This window comes from Nomia melanderi, chromosome 2 (assembly GCF_051020985.1).
Source record: "Nomia melanderi isolate GNS246 chromosome 2, iyNomMela1, whole genome shotgun sequence".
NCBI classification, from domain to species: Eukaryota; Metazoa; Arthropoda; class Insecta; order Hymenoptera; family Halictidae; genus Nomia; species Nomia melanderi.
This window is the reverse complement of record NC_135000.1, coordinates 21,428,192-21,450,601: the sequence shown is the minus strand read 5'-3', so window position 1 is coordinate 21,450,601 and position 22,410 is coordinate 21,428,192. Positions and strand designations below refer to the sequence as shown.

General features: G+C 40.0%; 1 protein-coding gene across 7 annotated transcripts in view; it reads right to left on the bottom strand.

The window, feature by feature from the left end:
* Window positions 1-1,847: 1,847 nt before the first annotated feature.
* KaiR1D (Kainate-type ionotropic glutamate receptor subunit 1D) overlaps window positions 1,848-22,410 on the bottom strand; it is a 312,990-nt gene continuing 292,427 nt past the window's right edge. For 3 of the 7 annotated variants that reach the window (XM_076365256.1, XM_031971501.2, XM_076365257.1), the window contains exons 13-18: window positions 19,091-19,228; window positions 16,592-16,790; window positions 15,077-15,308; window positions 14,034-14,149; window positions 12,597-12,752; window positions 1,848-6,080 (exon numbers count right to left, since the gene is read on the bottom strand). In XM_076365256.1, the coding sequence (XP_076221371.1) occupies window positions 5,886-6,080; window positions 12,597-12,752; window positions 14,034-14,149; window positions 15,077-15,308; window positions 16,592-16,790; window positions 19,091-19,228 (1,036 nt within the window). In that variant the 3' untranslated portion in view covers window positions 1,848-5,885. Of the gene's footprint in view, window positions 6,081-7,938; window positions 9,664-12,438; window positions 12,753-14,033; window positions 14,150-15,076; window positions 15,309-16,591; window positions 16,791-19,090; window positions 19,229-21,506; window positions 21,645-22,410 lie in introns of those variants that run through there. The other 4 variants (XM_031971502.2, XR_012998106.1, XM_076365258.1 and 1 more) reach the window with 4 other exon arrangements.

Here is a 22,410-nt window from a genome sequence, read left to right as displayed (position 1 = left end):
GCGGCGTAAAACCAAGATGGACGACTATTACTTTTGACACTATGTTCAGCTTATTCAGGGAATAAACTTGTTTTTTAGATACATTTACCCTCGTAAAATTCCAGGGAGCTTTCGTGTCATCCTTATTTCAACTTATTATTATCTCTCACCTGTTACATAACCGCTTTGTAATTATAAAATTTCCCAGTGAAAAATACAAAAGCTGAAGTGACGGAAAAGTCTCGATAAAAAGAAATATTAATACATTTCAAAACGAAACCTGTAGAATATCAAAGACCACTTTTACTTCAGTAATGCAATAAGAAATGAAAAAGAGGCATACAATACAGAAAATCTTCAAAATCAACTGCACAATAACTATTCCATTTCACTAAAAAGTAAACACAAGAAATTAATATATAAAGAAAACTCTCAGTACTTCCAATAGAAGTATATAATCCCTTATGCATAAGTTTTCTTTGGTGTAATGAATTTTTTCCAAATACAATTTGTTTTATTCATTCGAGATCGTTCAACTTTTTCGAAGACTAGAGCCAATGAATGAATAGAAAAAACAAACGGAAGTCTAAACAGATTACGAAGATGTGTACGACCGTGTGCATGTGTACAGTTGAGAAATGATTTAATTCTAGCAAAAAGGCAGAGACAAAAGGTGTTTTCCTATTTCATAGTTTCATAGTTTTCATTGACTACATGTAACTGTATTGACGAGCAGCAATGATAAAAAATATCAGAAATTAGAACATGAATCTAACAGAAAATTTGGCAAGAAGAAATAGAAACTGATCTATCAGCTGAATTCCTCGGTCTAGTCATGAAGTGATCTCCAAAGCAGCGCGCGCGCGTGTGTGTTTGTGCATGTGTGTGGACGCGTAAAGAAGAAAGTATCAGGAAGCGCGCGGAAGTCGGGTGAAGTAAATTAAATGGCTGCGTTCCGAACTCAAAGAGAAGGCAAGAGCCGTGGAAGTTGGATACATTAGTGAATTAGTTACGTTAGCGGTTTGGGATTTAGTTCTCTAATCAAGGGAACGAAGAGTGAAGGCTGGCGGCAATTGATGTAAAAGTAGAACTTCCCGGGGACCAATTACGTGGCCGTGGTGGAGGCTAGAAGTTCTCTCTGTCGTAATCAACGAGGGGATTATGGCCGCGCGTTAAGTATATTACGCCTGGAATAATTTTCTGTTTGAACGAAAGAACCCGGACAGCTGGCAATTAATCACAGAAACGCGTGGAAAGCGTTTGTGGACCGCCGCGGACGAGCCCCGGGAGCTTTTCATGGGACGAGATCCAACGAATGGTTCCCCTGCTTAAAGTGTTAACAGAAATAAGGTGTTCGTCACCCGATGTATAACAGATAAGGTGATTTATTTGCAAGAACATTCCTTTCGCGGAGGGCTATGCTAAATTTGATTTTCGAAGGTTTATAATTTGAACTTAAGACAGGTATTCGTTTTTGGAAACATAGCAAATAAGGTTATTCGTTAGATTTTGTTGAATTGTACTTTTGACGCTTAGATCATTTGCTTTTATTTCAATTCCGTTAAATAGCGAATATTATCGGATAATAAAAATGAAATGGAACTTTTCACCTTTACAAGATGCTACTTACCGTGTACTGTGATAATAAGGAAGAACGATGAGTTGTACTTTTCATTTGGAATGAACGTTCCATTAACTAACTTCGCTCGATTAAAAAGTTAACCTTCTAATAAGTATATTAGCAGTAATTCTTATAATAGCTATTATAAAATTCACATTAACTTACCGGCTTAAGAGTAAACTGAACATTTTACCATTAAGAGGGAAGGAAGGTGTGCTTCTTCGAAGTAAAGGCAGAACACGGTGAATGAGAATTTACAGACGATGAGTTTATTCACGTTTAATATAATGTTCGTAGTACACTTTTACGTAAGAAGTATAATCAATAGGCTTTTAACAAACTCGTTTTCGACGTGAACGCGGTGAATCTTGTGGTACAGACAATATTTACAATTAACGTGTTTCAATGCGCGCGGGCGCGCCGTTAATGTGTATATCGAGCGTTTTTGTACGTTTACGGTTCGATTCGTTCGGTATGCGTGTGCGTGCATGTGTGTATGTGTGTGTGTGTGTTCGTGTGTACGTCGACAAGGTAAATATTTGAGTCGAGAGTAAAAAACGACGGACAAAGTTCGTGGTACGATGACAGGGGGCTCGGTCGTTATCCAGAACGCGAGATGACGATCCAATTTGAGGATCGGCTGTTCCGAATATTCGTGGCTAATTGCATCGCGCTGATCTATCTGCGACCGGAAATCGATCATTCAGCGGCACGTACGACATTCGCAACTGTTTACACCGTAAGAGAAGGAAGACGGAAATTAACACTGCTCAGTTCGTGGCGTTCGTGAATAGCAACGCGCCAGTTGCGAAATCGACTTTCTATTAATTCTGTTAATCCGTAATCTGGCTTAATCTATTGAACGCGGGGCACTCCAGCCAGACTGATTGGAAGACTGCGTTCGTCTATAGAGAACTGGCGGAAGGATATTATCGGTATATTTCAGAAAAATGATAGAATGCAATGCACGCAATAAAATATGTAAGTTTTTTGTATTTTATATCCCTTTGCTGGGATTGATGGAAGTATCGAGACATTGGAACTATGTTCGTCATTTAAACGGATTTAGAGAGATTCAAACTGTATGAATTTTTGATAGGATCATATTGATCGGTTATTATTAATTTTGGAAATTTGTTACTGTGGGAATAATTATTTTTATTTAATAAAGAGTACAGTTTGAAGTTAATTCAACTTCTAGAGAAAAAGAAGTTCGACGAAACGTGTCTTCAACAGGGGTCTAGAAATACAATTCCTGAATGCCCGGTTTAAGGTTATCCTATTCTACTTGGTAGAAAGTCAAATATTAAGCCGCGCGTCCACATGAGAGTTACCATCGTGAGAAACAAAGATTTCGGTGTCCACTCGAGACTAGATTTTTGTGAGCTTTAGTCTCGAGAGCAGGAAACTTCTCTTCATTGTTACCGGGTAAGTAACTTCTTTGAAGTCCTTTACCTTAAAGTCCCCATTGTTATCTTATTCTCTCACGGTCGAGCTTTTGTTGACGAAAGAAACATTACTGAAGGTCTCCCTTCCGGTGCAGTGATAATTGTAACGTTCAAAGAATTAATCCAGATCGACTCGGAGCATTAGATAGCAGCGTATTTCGCAGATTGATCAGCAAATAGTTCGAACATCGGCGGAAGAATGAGTTTTTTCGAGACACAGGATGAAACAGAATGTACGTGTATATATGAAGTCACGTGTCCTATCTACACCCGATGAAGCGTTGATACAATGTCGGAACGGAAACACCTCGCAGACATTTTATTCGATTCGACTTTACAGGGTGGAAGTAATGAAACACGTTGTGGCTAGTCGTACGAACATGTTCGATTAGATGCACTCCCCGTGAACGTCCTATAATACAATGTCAGAGTATAGACGCGATCGTATAATTCGTGATCTTAACGGTTAATACGATTATTTACACTAAATTGGTGTATCTGAACGCCCATCGAACAGACAGGGACATTTTGTACAGCATTCTCTCGTCGACTCGAATGATATCGGGATACTTTCTTTAGAAATTAAGAGCGTGGTCGATGATTTTCGATTCACCTCGAGTTAGTTCGATGACACTTTCGTTCGCGTGACGCTCGACCGTTTATTCGTCGTGCGCTATATTATGTGTACTGTGCATATCGCGCGGGAGACGACGACACGCGACCAATTGTGCAGCCTCGCTTTCGGAATTAATAACAAGCGAAGCATTTAACTTTAATTGTGCTTCAGGAAAGTATATTTAGCTTCAATATCAATTACTTGATATTAAGCGGGATGTGAGGGAAATTTATACCGGAGGTAAATTATCGGGATCACAAGTTTCGTTTGAGTAATTTGATTAAAATGATTAGAAAGGTGGAAAATTGAAATATACATTTAAAACGGTGGAGCTATATTAAATATTCTTCTAGGATAAGAAAACAGAAGTGACCAAATAAGGAATAATTTTATACTTACACGCTTAATCCTTTACAGTTCTCTACACGAATACTATTAAAAAACCACCCAAGTTCCAATAAATCCATTCCCAATTTCACAAAATTTTAATTCCCAAATAAAACATCCAATCTATCGATGAAAAGATAACAAACCTCTGCCAACATTAACTTTATCCAATACCACGTCCAGATTAGAAAACACAAGAAAAAGTCAATGCAAACTATTCAACTTAATTGCAATTTTTAATTAATAACTTCTATCAATAAAAACTGTTTTTTCACAAAAAACATTGAATTAATCTTTACCAGCCCCAGTCCAGCACTTCCAACAGAAGAACGATGCTCATCTTGGGAAAACTTCTTACTATAATGGGTTAAGTATCTACAATACTAATCATGTTCCAAGAAAGCCGAGCCGTCGATTCCGACTCCCTCGAAGCGGCAATAAATAGTCATCCGTTTACCGCATCCATCGCGATCCGGTAAACCCTTCCGATCCCGTCCGATCCCTTTTTCGCCAAGAGACATCCGTATCCTCCGCAGTCGCATCGCGACAGAAGACAAAGATGCTCTACGGTCGCGTCTCCTCTTTTCCGTTAATCCCTTCCGCGCGATCGGCGCCGCCGTTGTCTCCCGCGCGGCACAATAAATTCTCGGCTGGCTTCGATTAACGATCGAACGCCGTTAGAGATCTTCCGGAGCAGTGCTGGCCGACGAACTACCCTTTGCTCTGCGCGGCTCGCATCGCTGCGCCGCTCGAAACAAATAAAGAAGAAGGGAGAGAAAAGAAAGAGGAAGATGGAACGACAAGAGAAACGAAGGAGCAAAAGGGTAGCGTATAAAGTACGCTTCTCAGAAGTTGGCCAACTATCAGCAAACTGAAATTGCATAGGGGCAAGCGGAATCTTGCATTTGTTCGATGGGGCAGTTGTAGCAACACTGACTTCTCGGTTCCGTCACATTGTCGTTATCGGCCGTAGTAATGGAACAAGCGAAATAAAATATGACGAAGTGAGGTGCTACGATAGGAGTGACGTTGACGTGGGATTTTATGTCCGTGGTTTCCTTGTGTTACATTTTCTTATGTATTTGGAACGATTATCACAACAGCGGACATGAAGACTTTACTACATATTAAGAGTTTTCTTAAGATCCCTATACACGATGAGACACGTGTCGAGACAAATTTGAGTCTTTTCCACCGTACAATATGAACATATGATCATAAAATAAGGAACACAGAAAAATGGTGCAATGGTTTAAATAAATACTCAAACTTCCGCTTAAATAAAAACTTACCTAAACATTATATAACAATACATTATTATTAAAAGTACAGTTCCCATCTACATGTAAAATGTATGAAACACTATACCCATCGAATAATCTTCATCATTATTTCAATTTCTATACAGCGAAAAGAATGTTTCTTATCCCACGGTGTGAAATCCAATAATAGACAAATTAATTAGACACGAAAGGTTAAGATATCCATGAAATCCTAAGAAACTGAAATAGTGTAGTTAATCGATCTGACCAATCATCTCACACGCCTCACTGCGTATAGGGTCCTTTACAGGGGATTAGACGAAGCAAACTGACGATCGCCTTTGCCCCTGTGCAATGTTGGCTTGCAGGTAGCCGGATAGCTTCTTAGAGGCGTATTTTACGTGGGGCATAGAAGTCAAAGGCGAATTCCGTTCGTCTAGACACAGGGCTCCGACTCCGAGCGACTCTCGCTGATTCTCCGGCGACGATCGATCGCGGCTTTCAAGTCCGTCGGAAACACAGGGATACCGGGATTATCCGTCGGCCCGTCGTCCGTCTTGATCGTTTCGGGCTCAGGTTAGCGGCGCTTTCCCGACGAAGTGCCTGTACTTGTTGCACGCCGGGTATTTTCCCTCCTCGGAGACGATCGACAGATTGGACTGCTCCCTTTCGCGACGGCACAGCGGCTTTTTCACTGGTTTTTTCGTGCCGTTCCCGCAGTCCAGGGCGTAGCGCAGCTCGCTCGCCATCTCCGAGCATACGGACTTCTGGAACGTTCGATGGAACCACCGCTGCAGACTACCATCAATCGTGCACGGCTTCGGATACGCGGGCACGCGAAGTCACGCTTCGGGTCGGGTTGAGACGGATGGAGAATAGGTTGAGAACGAATTGGTTTCAGCAAGTTCTCGGCGTTCTTTCTTTCTTTTTTAACACGTTCACGCCTGCGCGTGCTACCGCCGGTTTGCACTTCGATATTACACCAGATGGTGTGTACTATCGAATATGTAGTCGATTAAATTGGTTTAAGGAAAGGTTCTCGTGTAATTGGAAATTAACTTACTCATTGATAGTTTCAGTGATTCCAAAAGTGTTCAAGATTCCGCCAGATGGACGGAAACGTGAATTAAAGCGTTGAAGTGTTAATGCGATATTTATATTATAATATTCGAAATAAATATGTAGTGAGATAATGGAAAAGACTCGAACAAAACGGAGAATGGTCTCAGAGAGTTTCAAGTGAAATCTTTGGAATTCCTTTAGAAACGCGAGTTCCGAGTTTATCTTTTATTTCTCCGTTGAAATATTTATAGGGGTAAATCAAAGTATAAGGAAGTTGTGTATTAGATAAATGTCTATTATGAGGATTCATTGTACTAATATTTCCTTTCGTAAACAAATTCACACCGTTCTCCCAACGAACCATCCACGCGAAACATAAATTTGAATGAAGCTTGAGGTACCGTAAAGTTTCAGTAGCTCAATTATTCGGCACGTAGGAAGATTGTTTCAGAATCTCCGAAGTTGCCCGATCCGACCCGGCGCTCGTGTACCCGACGTATCGGACTTATCCGCAGATCCCCAGTACCCGAGCCTGTGAAGCTTCGTCAGCCAAATGCGATGACGCGTGCCAACATCACCCGCGGCCACTCACCCGCTCATCCCCGCGCGATATCAAGTTTATCGATGTTATAACTTTTTACGACCGCGGAATGTGCTGGCCGGCTCTCGAAACGGCTGTGGAAACTCGCGGTCCCGCGCAATCTTGCGCGAAAACGTTCGCTACAGTACTGGAGGGCTTGCGGAGACGAGAGGAGGAGACTGTTGACGACACGACTTCTCAGACGACTGTCTGGACATCGACAATCCAGCTTGCGTCTTTTCTTTTTCTTTTTTTCTTCTAGTCAATTTTTATTGTTCTCTTTTTCTGGTAAGACGCAAGCGGACGTCCGAGACAAAATGTAGAAGACATTTTGTGCTCTTTTCTCCTGGCAACACGCGTCACGACATAAAGCTGACTTTTCGATTGTAGGAAATTACATTCGTGCATTTGTGGCGGAGGTTCTTGGACGGTGTTGAGGAAAAGGGGGAAAAGTTAGGCGCAAATGAAAAGCATTCGAACTTGCAATAACCTGCAATAATTGTGCGAATGTATGTCTTGTGTGAAGGTTTGGCGAATGTTTGGGTTTACTTTTTGTAGTGGGCGTATCTAACTGTAAGCCATTTCCATAAACAGGCGGACGATTGTTTGGTTGATGGGGAATTGAGATTTGGTTTGAACAGTGCTTACTAAAGTGAAGAAAATTAGTTGGGAAAGTGTTCGGTTTATTTTGTTGGTAGTTTTTAGATAGTGATGTATGCCAGTCAACGATGAAAATGACGGATAAAATGAATATTCTGTACTTTTACCATTTTTTCCATTTTATTTCTGTTATTTTACTTTTATTTGTGATTCGCATAAATGTACGTGTCCGTATTTTAGAGAAAAATTTACATTCTGAGACTAATGCAAATTAGAAACAGAGGAATAAAAAGATTTCTGAATCCCCTTTTCATCGTTACACAAAGAAAAAGCAGAAAGATATTGAAAACAAGGAGAACAGGTCACACAAAACGAACTCTGTCTAAAAATCCATGCTGTACGATTTATTTAGTTCCAGTGCAGTGACACAACAAGTAGCAGAAACAAAGTACAAAAGTTGCTCACCTCCTGCGTATCCGTGGCGAGAGAGAAAGAGAGGCAAGAAACATTGCGACACAACTAACAATGTCATACTAAACTGTCACACATCGTGCGCGTGTCCTTTCGAATCTTACGTGATTCACTTAACCCCTACGTATTTTTTTTTTTAGTATCGATGCGACCGATTTCAAACATCGATCGACAGCGTCTCGGTCCGTTCTGCTTCAATTTTGTATCATCGAGTCATTTTAGTTACGAGTGTAAAACTTAGAGACGTTAAACATTTCTAAAAAGAAACGAGATAAGAAACATTTAGGAAACGGTAATGAGATTTTTGCAATCTTTACCAATTAAATTGCGATATATCATAATGAAACGTATATATCAAAACATTTATATATCTTAAAGAATACGATATTTTTCTAAAATTTATGAAGTATATGAATCGAATGAAAATGATGTTTTCAAGATAGAAGGCTCGTCGAAGACATCGATACATTTTAGAAGAGACCGAGACGCCGCCATTACGGTAATTCGTATGATACAAGTTTACGAGCCGGAACATACAGAATCGTCTATCATATAAGTTCTTCCGTGTCTCACTAGGGAATCCGTGGGCTTCTTTACGCGAACCTGAAATTTCCTCACGCGGCAATCGCGGCGAACGTTCGATCTCATTTCTCATTTTTACGTTTTTCCTCTCTTTTCTCGAGAAACATACGGACTCCGCGCGATGGCCACACGTTCGGCCACACCCTCGAAACTACACAATATGTACATATACAATAAAACGTTTGCAACCTCACGCTATACATTAATTATCTATTCGGTATAAAATCGTGATTGTTTGTAAATATTCTTCGTTAATTCTGCAGCACTTTAATTCAGTCGCGGCACGCGGCGCGTTAGCCCGAGGTGAACGCGCCGCGTTCGTTTTATTATTATTTTTTTTCCTTTTATCGTTTTAATATTAACAAATTCACCCGGGAGACTTGTTCCTTCTCGCTGCGAGGCTTGAAGTCATCGTCAATTAATCTAAGTGTTTTGATATGAGCAAATGGCAAACGCGTTGACCTTTCCAATTTCGGCACGCCACCGTTAATCGGCGATTATACCGGGCGTATCGAAGTACAAAGAAACAACTCTCTTCAAAAATTGAACGTTCATTAAATATCCTTTCACAATTTCTTGCTGTTAAATTGTATAGTATTTAAAAAAATTCAATATTCCAGTGAATCGTCGTTAATCCCTCAAATTGTAAATGTCAGTTAATGAGTTAGTTAATAATCGACCACGTTAATTGAGCTTCCGAGCGATTCGATTCGTCGACGAAGTGGAAAGAAAAGAAAACTGGAAAGGTCGAGGATCGTTGCTCCTTCTTTTGATTATACGTTTCGTTCTCGACTTTCTAACACAGTTTACGTGTGTGTATGTGTGTATGTGTGTGTGTGTGTGTGTCTGTCAGCGTTTCACACAGTTCTCGATCACTCATGGTGGAGTTCCTCCGTAGGTCCGTCGGATCAGATACGCTTTTCTCGGGCTTAGGAATCTGTGAGACTGTTATTTTTTCGTTTGTTTGTTACTTTTGCGAACTGGGATCGTTATACCGTCCGCTAGTGTAGATCGGTAAAAGCTTCGCAGATCGGTTTCCCCGAGGATTTCTGCTTCTAAAACAGAACAGCAAAGTTGCTCGGGTGAGATTTGCGACCAGGTGATGATCAGGATCGATGAATCAAGTACGGCTGGAAAGTAGACGCAAAGAAACGTCGCGGCAACCGTTTTCTCCAATTAAATTCTAAAGAAGCAAACAAGCTTAGCAGGCACAAAGGGGAAAGGAATTACAGTGGGGAAATGAAACACGTGCTGTACGATTCTTCTCGAGTCTAAGGACAAAGGAATGAAGTTAGTAGAACGGCGGCAGCGAGCCCGGTGAACTAGTTTTAATGTTACTCATCACGAGGCAGAGGAATTAACGGCACGGTATTAGATAGAACGAAAATCAGAATAAGCTGGATATAAAGCGATTCCTCTGGAAAATGATAATTGAAAAATCAGAATGAAGCTTCTTTTAAACGGATTGAGAACGCGATGTTTCGCGAGGGAATTCAAAGTTTAATACCGTCGAGCGAAATGAATGACATTTTTGTAATTGAAATAAGCGAAGGATACTCCGTTTCAAATTGAAAAACATTCGTCTGGGAATAATGAAATATGGAAAATGAATATTTAATATTTCTAATGTATTATATTAACAATCATTTCGCATTTCTTGTGACTCCATCGAAAAAAGTTATATACATGTCGAGTGAAAATGTGTATGTTAATTTTCATATTGTAATTGATTTTACAATGAATATTCATTCTCACAAATACGTTCCTAAAATTCATGACCACGTCACGCAGCCCACGAATTTATGAAATTCCCGGACTGCAAGAAAATAAAACGTTTCCGTGTATTTTCATTTACATGGTACATCAACCACTCTGTAATCCTTGGAAATAAAAAATCCGGTTTCAGTGAATTGATGTTTGAATGCATCAAACTGCAAAGCACATTTTTAAGTGAAACATATTTCGTGTATAAAAATGCCGAAGGGATTATTAAATTTAAAATCGTTGATGCATAAAATAACAAAACAAGTTTTTAGGTTAATAACAGGTTGCGTATGAAATGAAAATTAACACTTTGTTTAACATTTTCACAAAATCGCCAGGAGGTCTTTTAAGCTTCAAATGTTTATCACATAAAATCGTGGAAGAAGTATATTTAAATTTCGTTGCAATGGCGGTTTAGTTAATGCGACATCTCACTATTGATTCCAAGGTAGAAGTTTTCAGTGTCCTCGATTATGCGACAATTAGTGTACCGGCTGTCGTAAAGCAAGAACGATTAACAGTTCCAGAATCGGGGATAGTATCGTGGCCACTCTGTTGCGGTCTGAAGTATCGCGGTCCGAAGGGGAACAGCTATACACCGACGTTTGTTGGCTTGCGGAATTGTTTGCTCTCGAGTGCGCCGGGGTCACCGTCGCAAAGCTGCATATCCGTATTTGTGGACGAGCCCTTCTCAAATACTTGCCTGTTTGCTTACCGCTTGAATGTACGCAAACGGTAGCTCGAATACATATTGTAGACACGCGATCCCCTTCGTACGCGGGCTTCCCGCGGCCGTATCACCGCGCCTTAATTTCATTCCTGTCAAGGAATGTTCCACTGGTGCCCTTCTACCTTCGAAGTATCTACTTTCTTAATACCCCCTGGATTCTTTTTCGAAGTCAATTAAAGAATTACGCATACCGGAGAGCGATAACATTTGAATTTTTATTTAAAAACCTGTTTGATTCGTTATCGATTTTTTAAAAAATTAATTAGAGACTTACGTATACTAGAGAATGATGATATTTGTAGTTATATTTGAGAATTCGTTTCATTCTCAGTCCATTTTTTTCGAAATTGATTAAAAAATTTGAAATTATATGACCTCGACGGTAAATGGTTTGAAACATTTTCACAAGATTTTGAAGATCGTAGGACTTTTGTGTGATTTCTATGAGACAAATTTGTTAAAGTGGTATTAAAAGTGTAATTCTTTAGCGGTTCGTAAACCTTCGAACGGAAGAAAGAAAACAGAGTGGAAACGAAGAAGAAATACGAGGGTAAATTACGAGCGAACCGCCAGTAAAACGCTGCCTACAGCCGCAAATAATTATCGTAAACTTTCCGGAGGAACAAAGACACTTTACGCCCCAGTATTGTTTCACTCACTCGGTGCACTAAATATTTCCGACTCGAATGAGAACCGTGCAGAGCAGGAATAGAGGAATTTCAATGGTGGTATGTGAATCGGAAGAACAGATTTAAGTCAGATCTGGTAATCAATTGTTTTATTCATTGTGATCGAATTAAAATACCACTTGAAAACTGAGAAATTACAAAGAGCTATCAAACACATTTGTAAATCCAAAACAATGTACTCAAGTAAGAAAAATAAATTCATTTTACCCTTATTTATGAAATTTCCTATACAACAGTTACCAACAACTGAAACCAGACCTGACTCGAATGATTACTTTCACCGCGAACAATTTCTACTAAACTACGGATTTTATTCGTCTAAACATTCTCAAACATATAAACCATCTAGAAACCACCAAATCAAACAATTAAAATTAAAAATACCCTTCACATTAGACACAGTCAAGTTAATGAAACAATCAAAGATCATTTTACACAATCCCAATTGAAACTGAATAATTTCTCAAAATCTTTTATCCATATTAAAATCCGCAGTTCGATTATTTCTTTAGGACATACGGAGATGGAATGTTTGCTAGATTCCCTATTCCATGGTTCGAATCGAAATTTCCTACTTTACATCTTCCCCCGTGATTCATCGATCAGGACAGTAGAACGATCAGACCCGAGTGGTTCTGTAGTTGTACCGTGACCATTAAAGGGGAACTCCACCATCGCGCGAACATCAACTGATGTATTCGCGCGGTATGTCGGGGTAAATCGCGTCGGGATCGAGATGCGTGTTGGACGACGTTACTTCTGGCGCGATCACGCCCTCTTCGACGTGCTAGCTGACCTCACTCACCCGTTCCTCAATGGCGACCTTCCGGCTTTTCCAAACGAACTCGCATACCGCTATCACGCAAGCGATCCCCATCCCGCCCATCAGAACCACGAACACGCCGCCGACGTTCGCGAGGCCCAGCTCGTTCGCCGTCGAGCTGCTCTTCGAGGTGTCGTCCTGCCAATAAAACAAACAACCCTCAGCCTGAAACAACTTAACGCATTCACGGCCGGGGTTACGTATCCGTGACCTCTCTCACAATCAATCTCTATCATATCCAACAAGTAGCACTTATCTACAGTTAGGAGATGACTTGACGTTTAATGGAACGGTACAGAGGTAAGAGGTGTTTTCCTATTTCACAGTTATATAGCTTTGATCGGTCACGTGTAACCATATTAAAGAACAGTAAATTAGCGATCGAAAATAGTAAGAATTCGAAATTAAACCAAGGAAAACCTCGGTGAGGACACAATGACAACCGACCAATCAGCGGAATTCCTCAATCTAGTCATCAAGTAAATTTCTAGCAGTATTTTCAAGTTATTTGAATCTAAATGAAACTGAATTAACCTAATTAAAGCTAATATAGACATTTTTTATATATCCGTTTGATCAAAGATAGTTAGCAACACTGAAACTAAGTTAACACGTTGACTGCCACGAGAATCTCGAACGTTTTCTGTAATAATACATATCTTTTCATAACAGAGACAAATGGTATTAGAAATAATTATTAATTACTTGGTATCACAGTACACGTGTTACACTATTATCTGTTTGTGTTACTAAGTATTTTTATTCAAGATCAGTTTGCTTATTGTAATTGTATTTAAGCAATTTTGAAGCTCCGGTCGCCGACCACCATGGCAGTCAACGTGTCAATTTTGTACTTTTGCATTTGGAACATCTAATAATGGTGTCATTAGTTTCTAACCTCGTATCTTTAGATACTGCGTAAGAAAGGTTTCAGAAAGTGAAAATAATAAATTTGATCTCAAGTACCCGTGCTGATGAAAATATAAAAGTGGCATAAGGTCACAAAGCTTCTTAATTTCCAACGGAACAAACCCCTTCCACGGGTTTTGCAATTATTTTCTAAAAAAGACCATCTTCGTTTCATTCATTCGATGGCACGGTAACACTGAATTTTCAGCCAACAAATTTTAGCGGTGAGCGGTTGCGAGAATACATCCTGGCAGAATAATAGTGGCAGATAAGAGCTGCATAATAGCGCTAGCCACGATTTCACGAATTTATGAAATTGTCTCCCCTCAGCTACGGTCTGCTGGTCTACCGCCACCCCTAACCGTTCTACCTGTGCGTAGGCGGAGCGTGAACGGGACGAGATGTACTGGGGGGGAGGATAAGAATTTCGGGAGAGGTTATTGACTATGTTACACCGTGACCGGATACGATGGCCAAGGTGAATAAGGGAGGATGTATTTGCATGCTCACCCTGCAAGATCCTCCGCCGCGTTTCTCCTTCCACCAGCGCGTCTTCAGCAAATGCAGCTTCCCCTCTTCTTGCAGCTTCAGGATCGCGCCGCTTATGGCTGTCCTGTACGGCGAATCTGAAGTCCCAAGGTCACGTTTAGAAAGTCTTATTCCCCTCCCTAGTGGGTTTGTACCGGGTCCGAAGTTTTTTGAACATTGTCATGGATGTTACTGATTTTGTTAGAAATATAATAGGGTTGCGAAGATTCTAGTACTGATTTAAATAAAATTTTGTAGATTTGCCGAACACTGAAAAATGGTGGATAGTGTTTCCTTTTATTTAAAATAATTCAAGATTAAGGGATGAATTTACTCTACAAATTTTGAGTCTCTAAGTGGTAACCTGAAATTGGTATGAAAAATATTAAAAAACAATTGAGTGATTTTTCATACATTATACAAAATTTAGTATCTTGCATTCTTATAAGAAATATTTATCTTCTTAATAGTTTTCACACAGTTCCATCAACTTGTAGTCGAAACGAAAAAACAAATATTCTACCAGCAAGGAAAAAGAATCGACATCTACGATCACGCTTTCGACCGTACATACGTACAATATTCTCACAGTGTGCGAGCGAATCATTTACCTCCCACCGTAAGCTAGAATATTCAGCAGTGAAATCGTTCCGAGCTCAGAATCGGTTAAAATTCCGTCGTAGCGCCCGGGGAATCTACGAGCTCCTAATTTCTCGATAAATTCGTACAACGAACGTGAAAAATTATCTTTCCGATTGGACGCCGTTTGCCCGGCACCATAAATCAAGGATATGCATGTCGATCGGGCCGAAATAGCCTCGCGTCTCTATCGCTTGAAAGCTATTCGGTCGAGTATAATCGGCTAACGGTGCATCTAGGTGACGAGTTTATACTACCAACTACATGCATATGTATATATCCATGCATACACACGCTTACGCGCGTGTACAGTGGATATACATACATGTATGCATATTGTATACGTGTATATAGATGCGTTAGGGTATTTCTGTCGTAGCACTTACTCGGCGGCATAGCAATGCCATATCCTTTCGAGTCCAAGAGACCGCCGACTTGAGTGAGGTCGCAGTTCCTCTCGATTACGTATTCGATAGAAGTGGATTCCATTAGGAATGCGTAGCTGCCTTTACCCTTGATCACTCGCTCCTCGCCCTCGAGGTTGCTCGTTGTAAATACCGACGGCTTTGCCGAATCCATGAAGGACCACATACGCTGGTACGTCGAGAAATTGGAATCCTAGATCAGGCGAGGAATTTCATGGTCGAGCACGCGTGCCATTAAACGATGGAACGTTGGCCGAAATTGGTTAATCTTCAAGGAGGGTACTATTACACGGTGCTCGCCGCTCACCGGTCCTATGGAAATCACGGCGAGCTACCTTTCCGACGATCGATAACAACGCTCATGCCGGCAATCCGCCATTTTATTTTTGCTACTCCTAATGCACGGATTGATCGAGATCCACGGTTAGATATTTTTTGAGTGTAAGTAATTATTGTAATGGAATTGTTAAATTTGCTTGATCGAAATCGAGGATCTGCTGAAATAAATGATTTTATCTTTTATTTGGCGAACGAACTATTTTCGAGTGATTGGTTTGATTATAATGTAAAATAATTAGATTGTGAGTGTTTTTATAAAATATTTTGATTTTGTAAAATATAGTAAGCAAATATTGGAATGAAGTTTATAAAACATATATTTTTGTAGCTTGTGAATTAAAGTTTGATGTAATACAAGGAAAGCATTTTCTTCGCCAGTGAAATCAGATTCTGAGTGAAGTTTTCAAGAAAAATAAGATAAAGTAACGAAGTGAATAAAAATAAAATAAAAATGTTGCCTGAATGGTTATTTGAATAAAACTTTACTTCGATAATGCCCAGTCCTGATGAGAAGCTTTTAACTACTTCTGAACTTTCAGAAGTAATCCTTGAAGACTGACCTTTCGAAATATAAAAACATTCTCTTTTCTAAACATTGTTTCCCAGTGTTTTAGCTTCAGTTTTATGGAACGAAAATTACTTTCCAGATTAAAGAAAGTCCATGAGATGGAATAACATTTTTTAGAACGAGGAGGTTCCATTTCACGGAGAATGAAATACAAATATTCGTTGAAAACTCATGGCTCTAATAATACGACTGATCATTGGTTATCGTTTCTACTTACAATGGAAATTGCGTTTCACCTTTTGAATTCACTTTTACATGAGAAATTGCCTCTTTTGAAGTCTTATCACAATTTAAAGTATATCTCGTGCCAAGTAAAATTCTAGTAAAGTGGAATATGATTTTGAAAAAAAAAGGTTGAAAAATTCTCTGATACTGCTATGCAATTTCCAGGAACATAAAGTTACAATACCCATTTGCATCTCAAACAATCGATAAATTTGAGCTTCGTAGTCATCGTTTTGTATGTATTGATGCGTAATTCGTCCAAATTCAAAGACATCGACCGTAGCTGAATAAGGCGATTACGTGGATGTTTGTATAGAGTTCATAAGATATTCATGCGATCTTACCCTGAAAAAGGCGGCGGTACTGCCTCCTTTGAGGGCGCCGTATTTGATTTTCGTCTGCTTTGCGAGATCCTCCGCGCTCTCGATCGGCGAATCCATCCTCTCGACGGTGAGGAACGCGGCCAAGTTGGCAGTGTACGAAGAAATCATGATCAAAGTGAAGAACCACCACATCCCCGCCACTATGCGAGTCGACACGGCCCTACGATGAGAATTTGAACGGTGCAGACAAACCCTCACGCGAAAAGATCCAGAATATGTTCTTCGTCGAACGAATATCAAAGTATTTTTTACGTTTACGTTAATGTGCAATCGATTTTTTCAAGAATTCGAGGTACCTTTAAGTGAAATTTCATTGTTCTCTCGCAATTAGCTATACTAGTTTCTGCGAGATCATAGATTTTAATAATAAAAACGTTTTAAAGCTAATACGAAGTGTCACTACTTTAACACTACCTTCTTTTTAATTATAATATACAAACTACGGATTTTATGAGCGTACATGATGTAAGATTCCTTAAAATTTGGAATAGTATAAGGTTCGTTAAATTATAATGTTATTTTAATTAAAAAATCTGAATTTTCATAAATATCCGAAGTTTAATAATTGTTAAACTATTACGTATCTACTATTGTAATTGAGTGTGTAATTTGTTTAACCAAAGTTCGGTGTTATTAAATAAACTGGTTTAGTGTTGGAATAATATTAAATAGAAATTCTTTACGTTGCGAGTAATTTAATTTTTACATCTCGCGCTGGCTCGAAACTCGGTCAGATAAATTACACTGAACAATACTCCAAACTACTACGTATCACTTTGTCATGCATCTCACGTTTGCTACGCTTCTAAGAACCCTCTAATGTAACACACATGACACTAACTTAAGCACTAATCCTACTAAATAAGGAACGACGATAACGACTCGGGGAATAGGGGCTGCTCCGCGTGGAGTTTCGGAAGACAGAAGCATCTAAATAGTCTCTCGCCTCTAATGAGTAGTGAAAGTGTCAGGTGTCTCGGATCGACGCGTTGAAATTGCTGCTGCCTCCTTTAAATAATTCAATTACGTCCTCTACCCAACAAGGAATTCGAAAACACAATATATTCCATTTGGTTGAGTCAAACGTAACTTTCAAGCAATTTCAAAATCAACTTTGGTTGATTTTGGTAAACAATACCAAAACAATTTTGGTAAACATTTATAATTAAAACTTAATTAAATTACAATTTAATTTAATAACAACGAAAACGACGTAACAGATGATATTTTTACTGAAACTTCTTTCGAATAAAATAAATTTCTATCGAAGTTAACTGTCTCTACGAATTACAAAAATGTTTCGATAGTAGATAAATATAAAAATCTGTCGATCACCTCCAACAATATCGAGGCGCAAGATTAACACACAATTATAAATTAAATCTATCTCAACCAAATTTTCCTTTTCCAACGAGCACTCCAACAAACTTCCTTTCGCCTCTTCGAAACTCCAGAAACGGTTACGTTCATTGAGTTGCCGGCTCGCGTTTTCGCGATGATACACCGAAGACGTTAATTATCGAAACCGTATCATTATCGTACGCACGGGTAAGGAGTACAGCAACAACTTCCATTAAACGTCGTCGGCAGCGTCTGACGACGAGAAGAACAGAGCGGTTAGCGGCGGCGATAGCGAAGCACGGCTTGCGTGTCTCGGCGCGCGGTTGGAACGTGATCGGTTGCAGCAAGCCTACGATATAGCATATCCAGGCTATCGTTACAAGAAGAGTAGCACCCACGACCCCCGAATCATCGTCCGCCCCCGTAACCGTCCCAAGCCGGCTCCCTCCAAAACTTCTCTCGCCTCGTATATCCAGGTGAACCGTACTACGAGCCTGGTTAAACTTAGTTCGCCGAGAGTTCGGGTTCACGGAACACAATGATAGAGTCCCCAGTTGTTATATATATTGTTGCGTCCCAGCTTACTCGCTCGCGACATTATTTTCAGTAACTAGGCCTTCAAAACTGTATTCACAAACAAAGAGTTCTTGTAGAAAACGCAGTAAGTAAAGAAAAATCATCCTTTTCCACTACTATCCTATAACATACAATTTAAGTGTAATTTTCCTTTTCTATATAATAATCCATAATAGCAGTCATCTTTAATACTGACGATAACATTCGAACGTAATGTTAGATAACTTTCTTGTTCCTGAAATTGATTTTCTCACTTACAACCTTTTTTACAAATACTCTTTGAACATGTATAATATTGAAAGTTTTATGGGTACTCTTTCTGGATGACAGTCTCTTGAAGACCCTCTTTTGCCCATCATTTAATCAATCATCCCTCAGCGACTACTGTTTAAACCATCTTCAGAGGGTTAACTCATTCCTGCGTTAACTCATGTTACTGGGCGACTTTCGAGATATCGCAACAATATATATAGATACCGATACACTGTACAGACACCGCGGAATCGTGCTAAATAGGCTGTCGGTGCTCCTCCGGCGACTTACTTCGGCGCTATATCAGAGCCTTGCTGCATGAGCGAGCCTATGGTGAACCAGAGCGAGTTCATCAGGGTGAACTCGTTCTCGAGGACCTCGGACTGTCCGTTGCACAGATGGGGATTCTCCCACTCGTAGGGGCTGAACCTGCAGACACGTGAAAGGAGAAGGGGGAGGATTAGACCTCAGAGTCGCAACGTGGCTTGGTACTTGGCATTTCGGTGGCTCGTTTCTCAGTTTCCTTGGTGTCTTTCTTTATACTTTAGTTTTATAATGATCAAGTTTGTTATTTGGATGTACTCTTAGGAAAGAGTATCAAAGTGAATTATATAGATTGTGGATTTTCGAGAAGCATGTTGGAAATCGAAATAAGTTTCAAGCAAGTAACCGTTCAATTTGGAACCTGTTAGGAAATTCAATAACGTGAATACATTAAATACTGTACTTTCAGCTGCAGAAATTCATTTCCAGCGTGCATGTTATTTTATGCTCATAGTTCACTTACTGCAACCGCTGTTAACAGAAATATTGGACAATAATATTTTCAATGACTGTAAGAAATGTATTAATAACGAATAAGCGAGTCGCAAATGGAATGAATACACCCGCAGGGGAAATTCAAATGCAAACACACCGTTTGTAACAGGTATGTGTGTCGTTGAACACGTGCATTTTTAATTCACGAACGCAGCTGCGACTCTGAGAATCGCTGCCTGCTCGTTAATCGATATTTTCTCAAGCTTTGCGAACGCCAGACGCATTAAGGAGAGACCGCCACGAAAACTCTTAACCCTTTCGCCATTGACAAGAACCGATTTTCTCGTAAAGAAACCTTCCATTAAATTCTTTCTTCAAAAATCCCTCGAAAGGTACGACACGGAAAGACTATCAATAGGAAAGAACGTTCTTCTCGCGTTTTTTCCTTATTTTTTCCTGAGATCTTCATCGTGAATCAATTTGTCCGATCACAGGGGAAACTTTCATGCAACTTGTAATTGCTCCACCACTTTCTCTCTGCAAATACTTCGAGAAACGTGGTAAAGGGAAGAAAGTTTTACAAGAAAGAAGGAAATTCAATTCGTAGTTTCCCTTTCCTTAATTGAATTTTTTATTGTTTCCTCGAATCACTTTAGCTTCTCGAGCTGACTTGTTTCTGGTATCCGTGGCGTATAAATGAAAAAAAGATCCACGACCCACGGAAAATTCTTACGTCCAATTAAAACTCTTCCTCGCTGTCGTAGGTATTAACTTAACCCTTACTCTTTCAATGAATTTCTTAATATACATCCGAGTCGATAGGGAAACAAAACCTGCACTCAATCAGAAATCGCAACGTTCAAATTATACATTAAAACAAAGTAGGTATACGTTGAAGAACATCATATTAAACAATAACTAATTTTGTCACGATCGAACTGATTAATGCAAAAGTAAAAAATGTAGGAAGCAAAATACGGGAAAAATATATAAAATTTATAAAATGAAACGTTAAAGAAAAATATAAAAAGTATGGGAATTAAAATGAAATTACAGAAAGTAAAATATAGAAAATGGAATGCAGAAAATATAGGAAATAGAATATAGAATGTAAAATATAGAAAACATAGAATGTAAAATACAGAAAGCATAGAATGTAAAGTACAGAAAACATAGGAAGTAAACTATAGAAACTATGGAAAATAAAATAAGAAAAATATAATTTGGTAGATGCAAAGTATACATCGCCACCGTGGTAGTATGAAGGTTAATTCTTCCCTCAACTGTCAGTAACACTACACAATTTACAATATACATTCCACCCAATACAAGAGTCATCCGAATCCATAAAAAATCATTCAAATCGACGAAACAAATTCGTTCCCAAGCAAACAACGAACAATCCCGTCCTCCCGACAAGGCCGTCTCTCCTTAAGAAGACGTTTCTTTCTTTCTTTTCGCGAGCTCTCGATTCTCGTGTCGGGCGTCCTTCATCTACGAGGGACTGCAACAGTATCAAACAATCCGGTCCCGGCGGTACCGCGGTTTGCGCGAATTCGTTCCGTTGAATAATTCATCCGTCCCTCGGCGCGCGTATCCGCGGGATACAAGCGATCCGCCGCGAGAACGGATCATTAGTTACGTCGTCGATCGGTCGATTTACATGCGCGCCGGTTGGGAAAGAGCGACGCGTGCCGCGGCGGCTGGATTAAACGGAGACATTGTACCAATAGAAAGACAGACAGAGAGAGACAGAAAGAAAGAGAGATATATATATATAGAGAGAGAGAGAAAGAGAGAGAGAAAGACAGAGAGCACGGGACTGCAAGAGGACAACGGCGGAACTGCAACAACAAAACGATGAGGGGTTAGAGGGGGGAATAAATGAAAGAACAAACAAGTCGGTGGACAATTCCAAGCGATCGGTGATGCCAATCTAACGGCTTACTTGGGCAGAATGTCACAGCCCTGTCGCATTAAAGATCCGATGGTGAACCACATGCAGTTGAGCAGCTTGAAGCGGTTCTCCAGATGGTCCGGGTTTTTGTTGCACGGATGAGGATTGTACCACTCGTACGGGGTGAATCTAAACTGATCAGCTCTAGACAACGTCTGGCCACCGCGCCCGGCCGGACGATCGCCATTTACGTATGAAGATTAACCGCGTCCGGTAAAGCCGGGGTAAAAAGAGGTCGAACGGAATGCGGCAAGTCACCGTGCGTTGTTTAGCCGTCCGCCCATTTTGACTCGTTCCCTTTTTCCCTTTGCGCGAGCCCGCGCGAGCGCAGGATCGTTACCCCGCGATGCCTCCCGGTGAATCGTGAAATTGGAGTCGGCACGGTTCGAAGAATATTCACGAGACACCGTGAATCGAATAACGTTGAGTCGCCGGGGTGAGCCGCCCGAGACAAACCGCCTGAACGACTATTACGGTTTTGGAAATGGGAGGAAGTATTTAAATTGCTCCGCGTCCTGTCCGTGTAAGCAATTACGGGAGCATTGCATTTCTTTCGAAAGTTTGCGAGAATTGAGATTATATTAATGGCCCGCGATTGTGTATGAGTGGATCGGAATGCGCGAAAAAGCGAAGGGGTGAGATTTATGTGGATGTTTCTGTGAAATGAAGAAATGCTGGTAGTCAGCTTCGAATGAATTATGCGAGGTTTGATTATCGAGCTACCTCTGGCGTATGGGTTTTATGTATCGTATTGCAATGTGGGAAATGCGATTAACAATGTTTTTGCGATATATAAATATGTGTGTAACGACTATCGTGTAGGTACCGCCAATGTGATGCGAGTTCGAATAAAAATTGAATAATTATGGGATATTTTGGAAATAGTATTATGTTT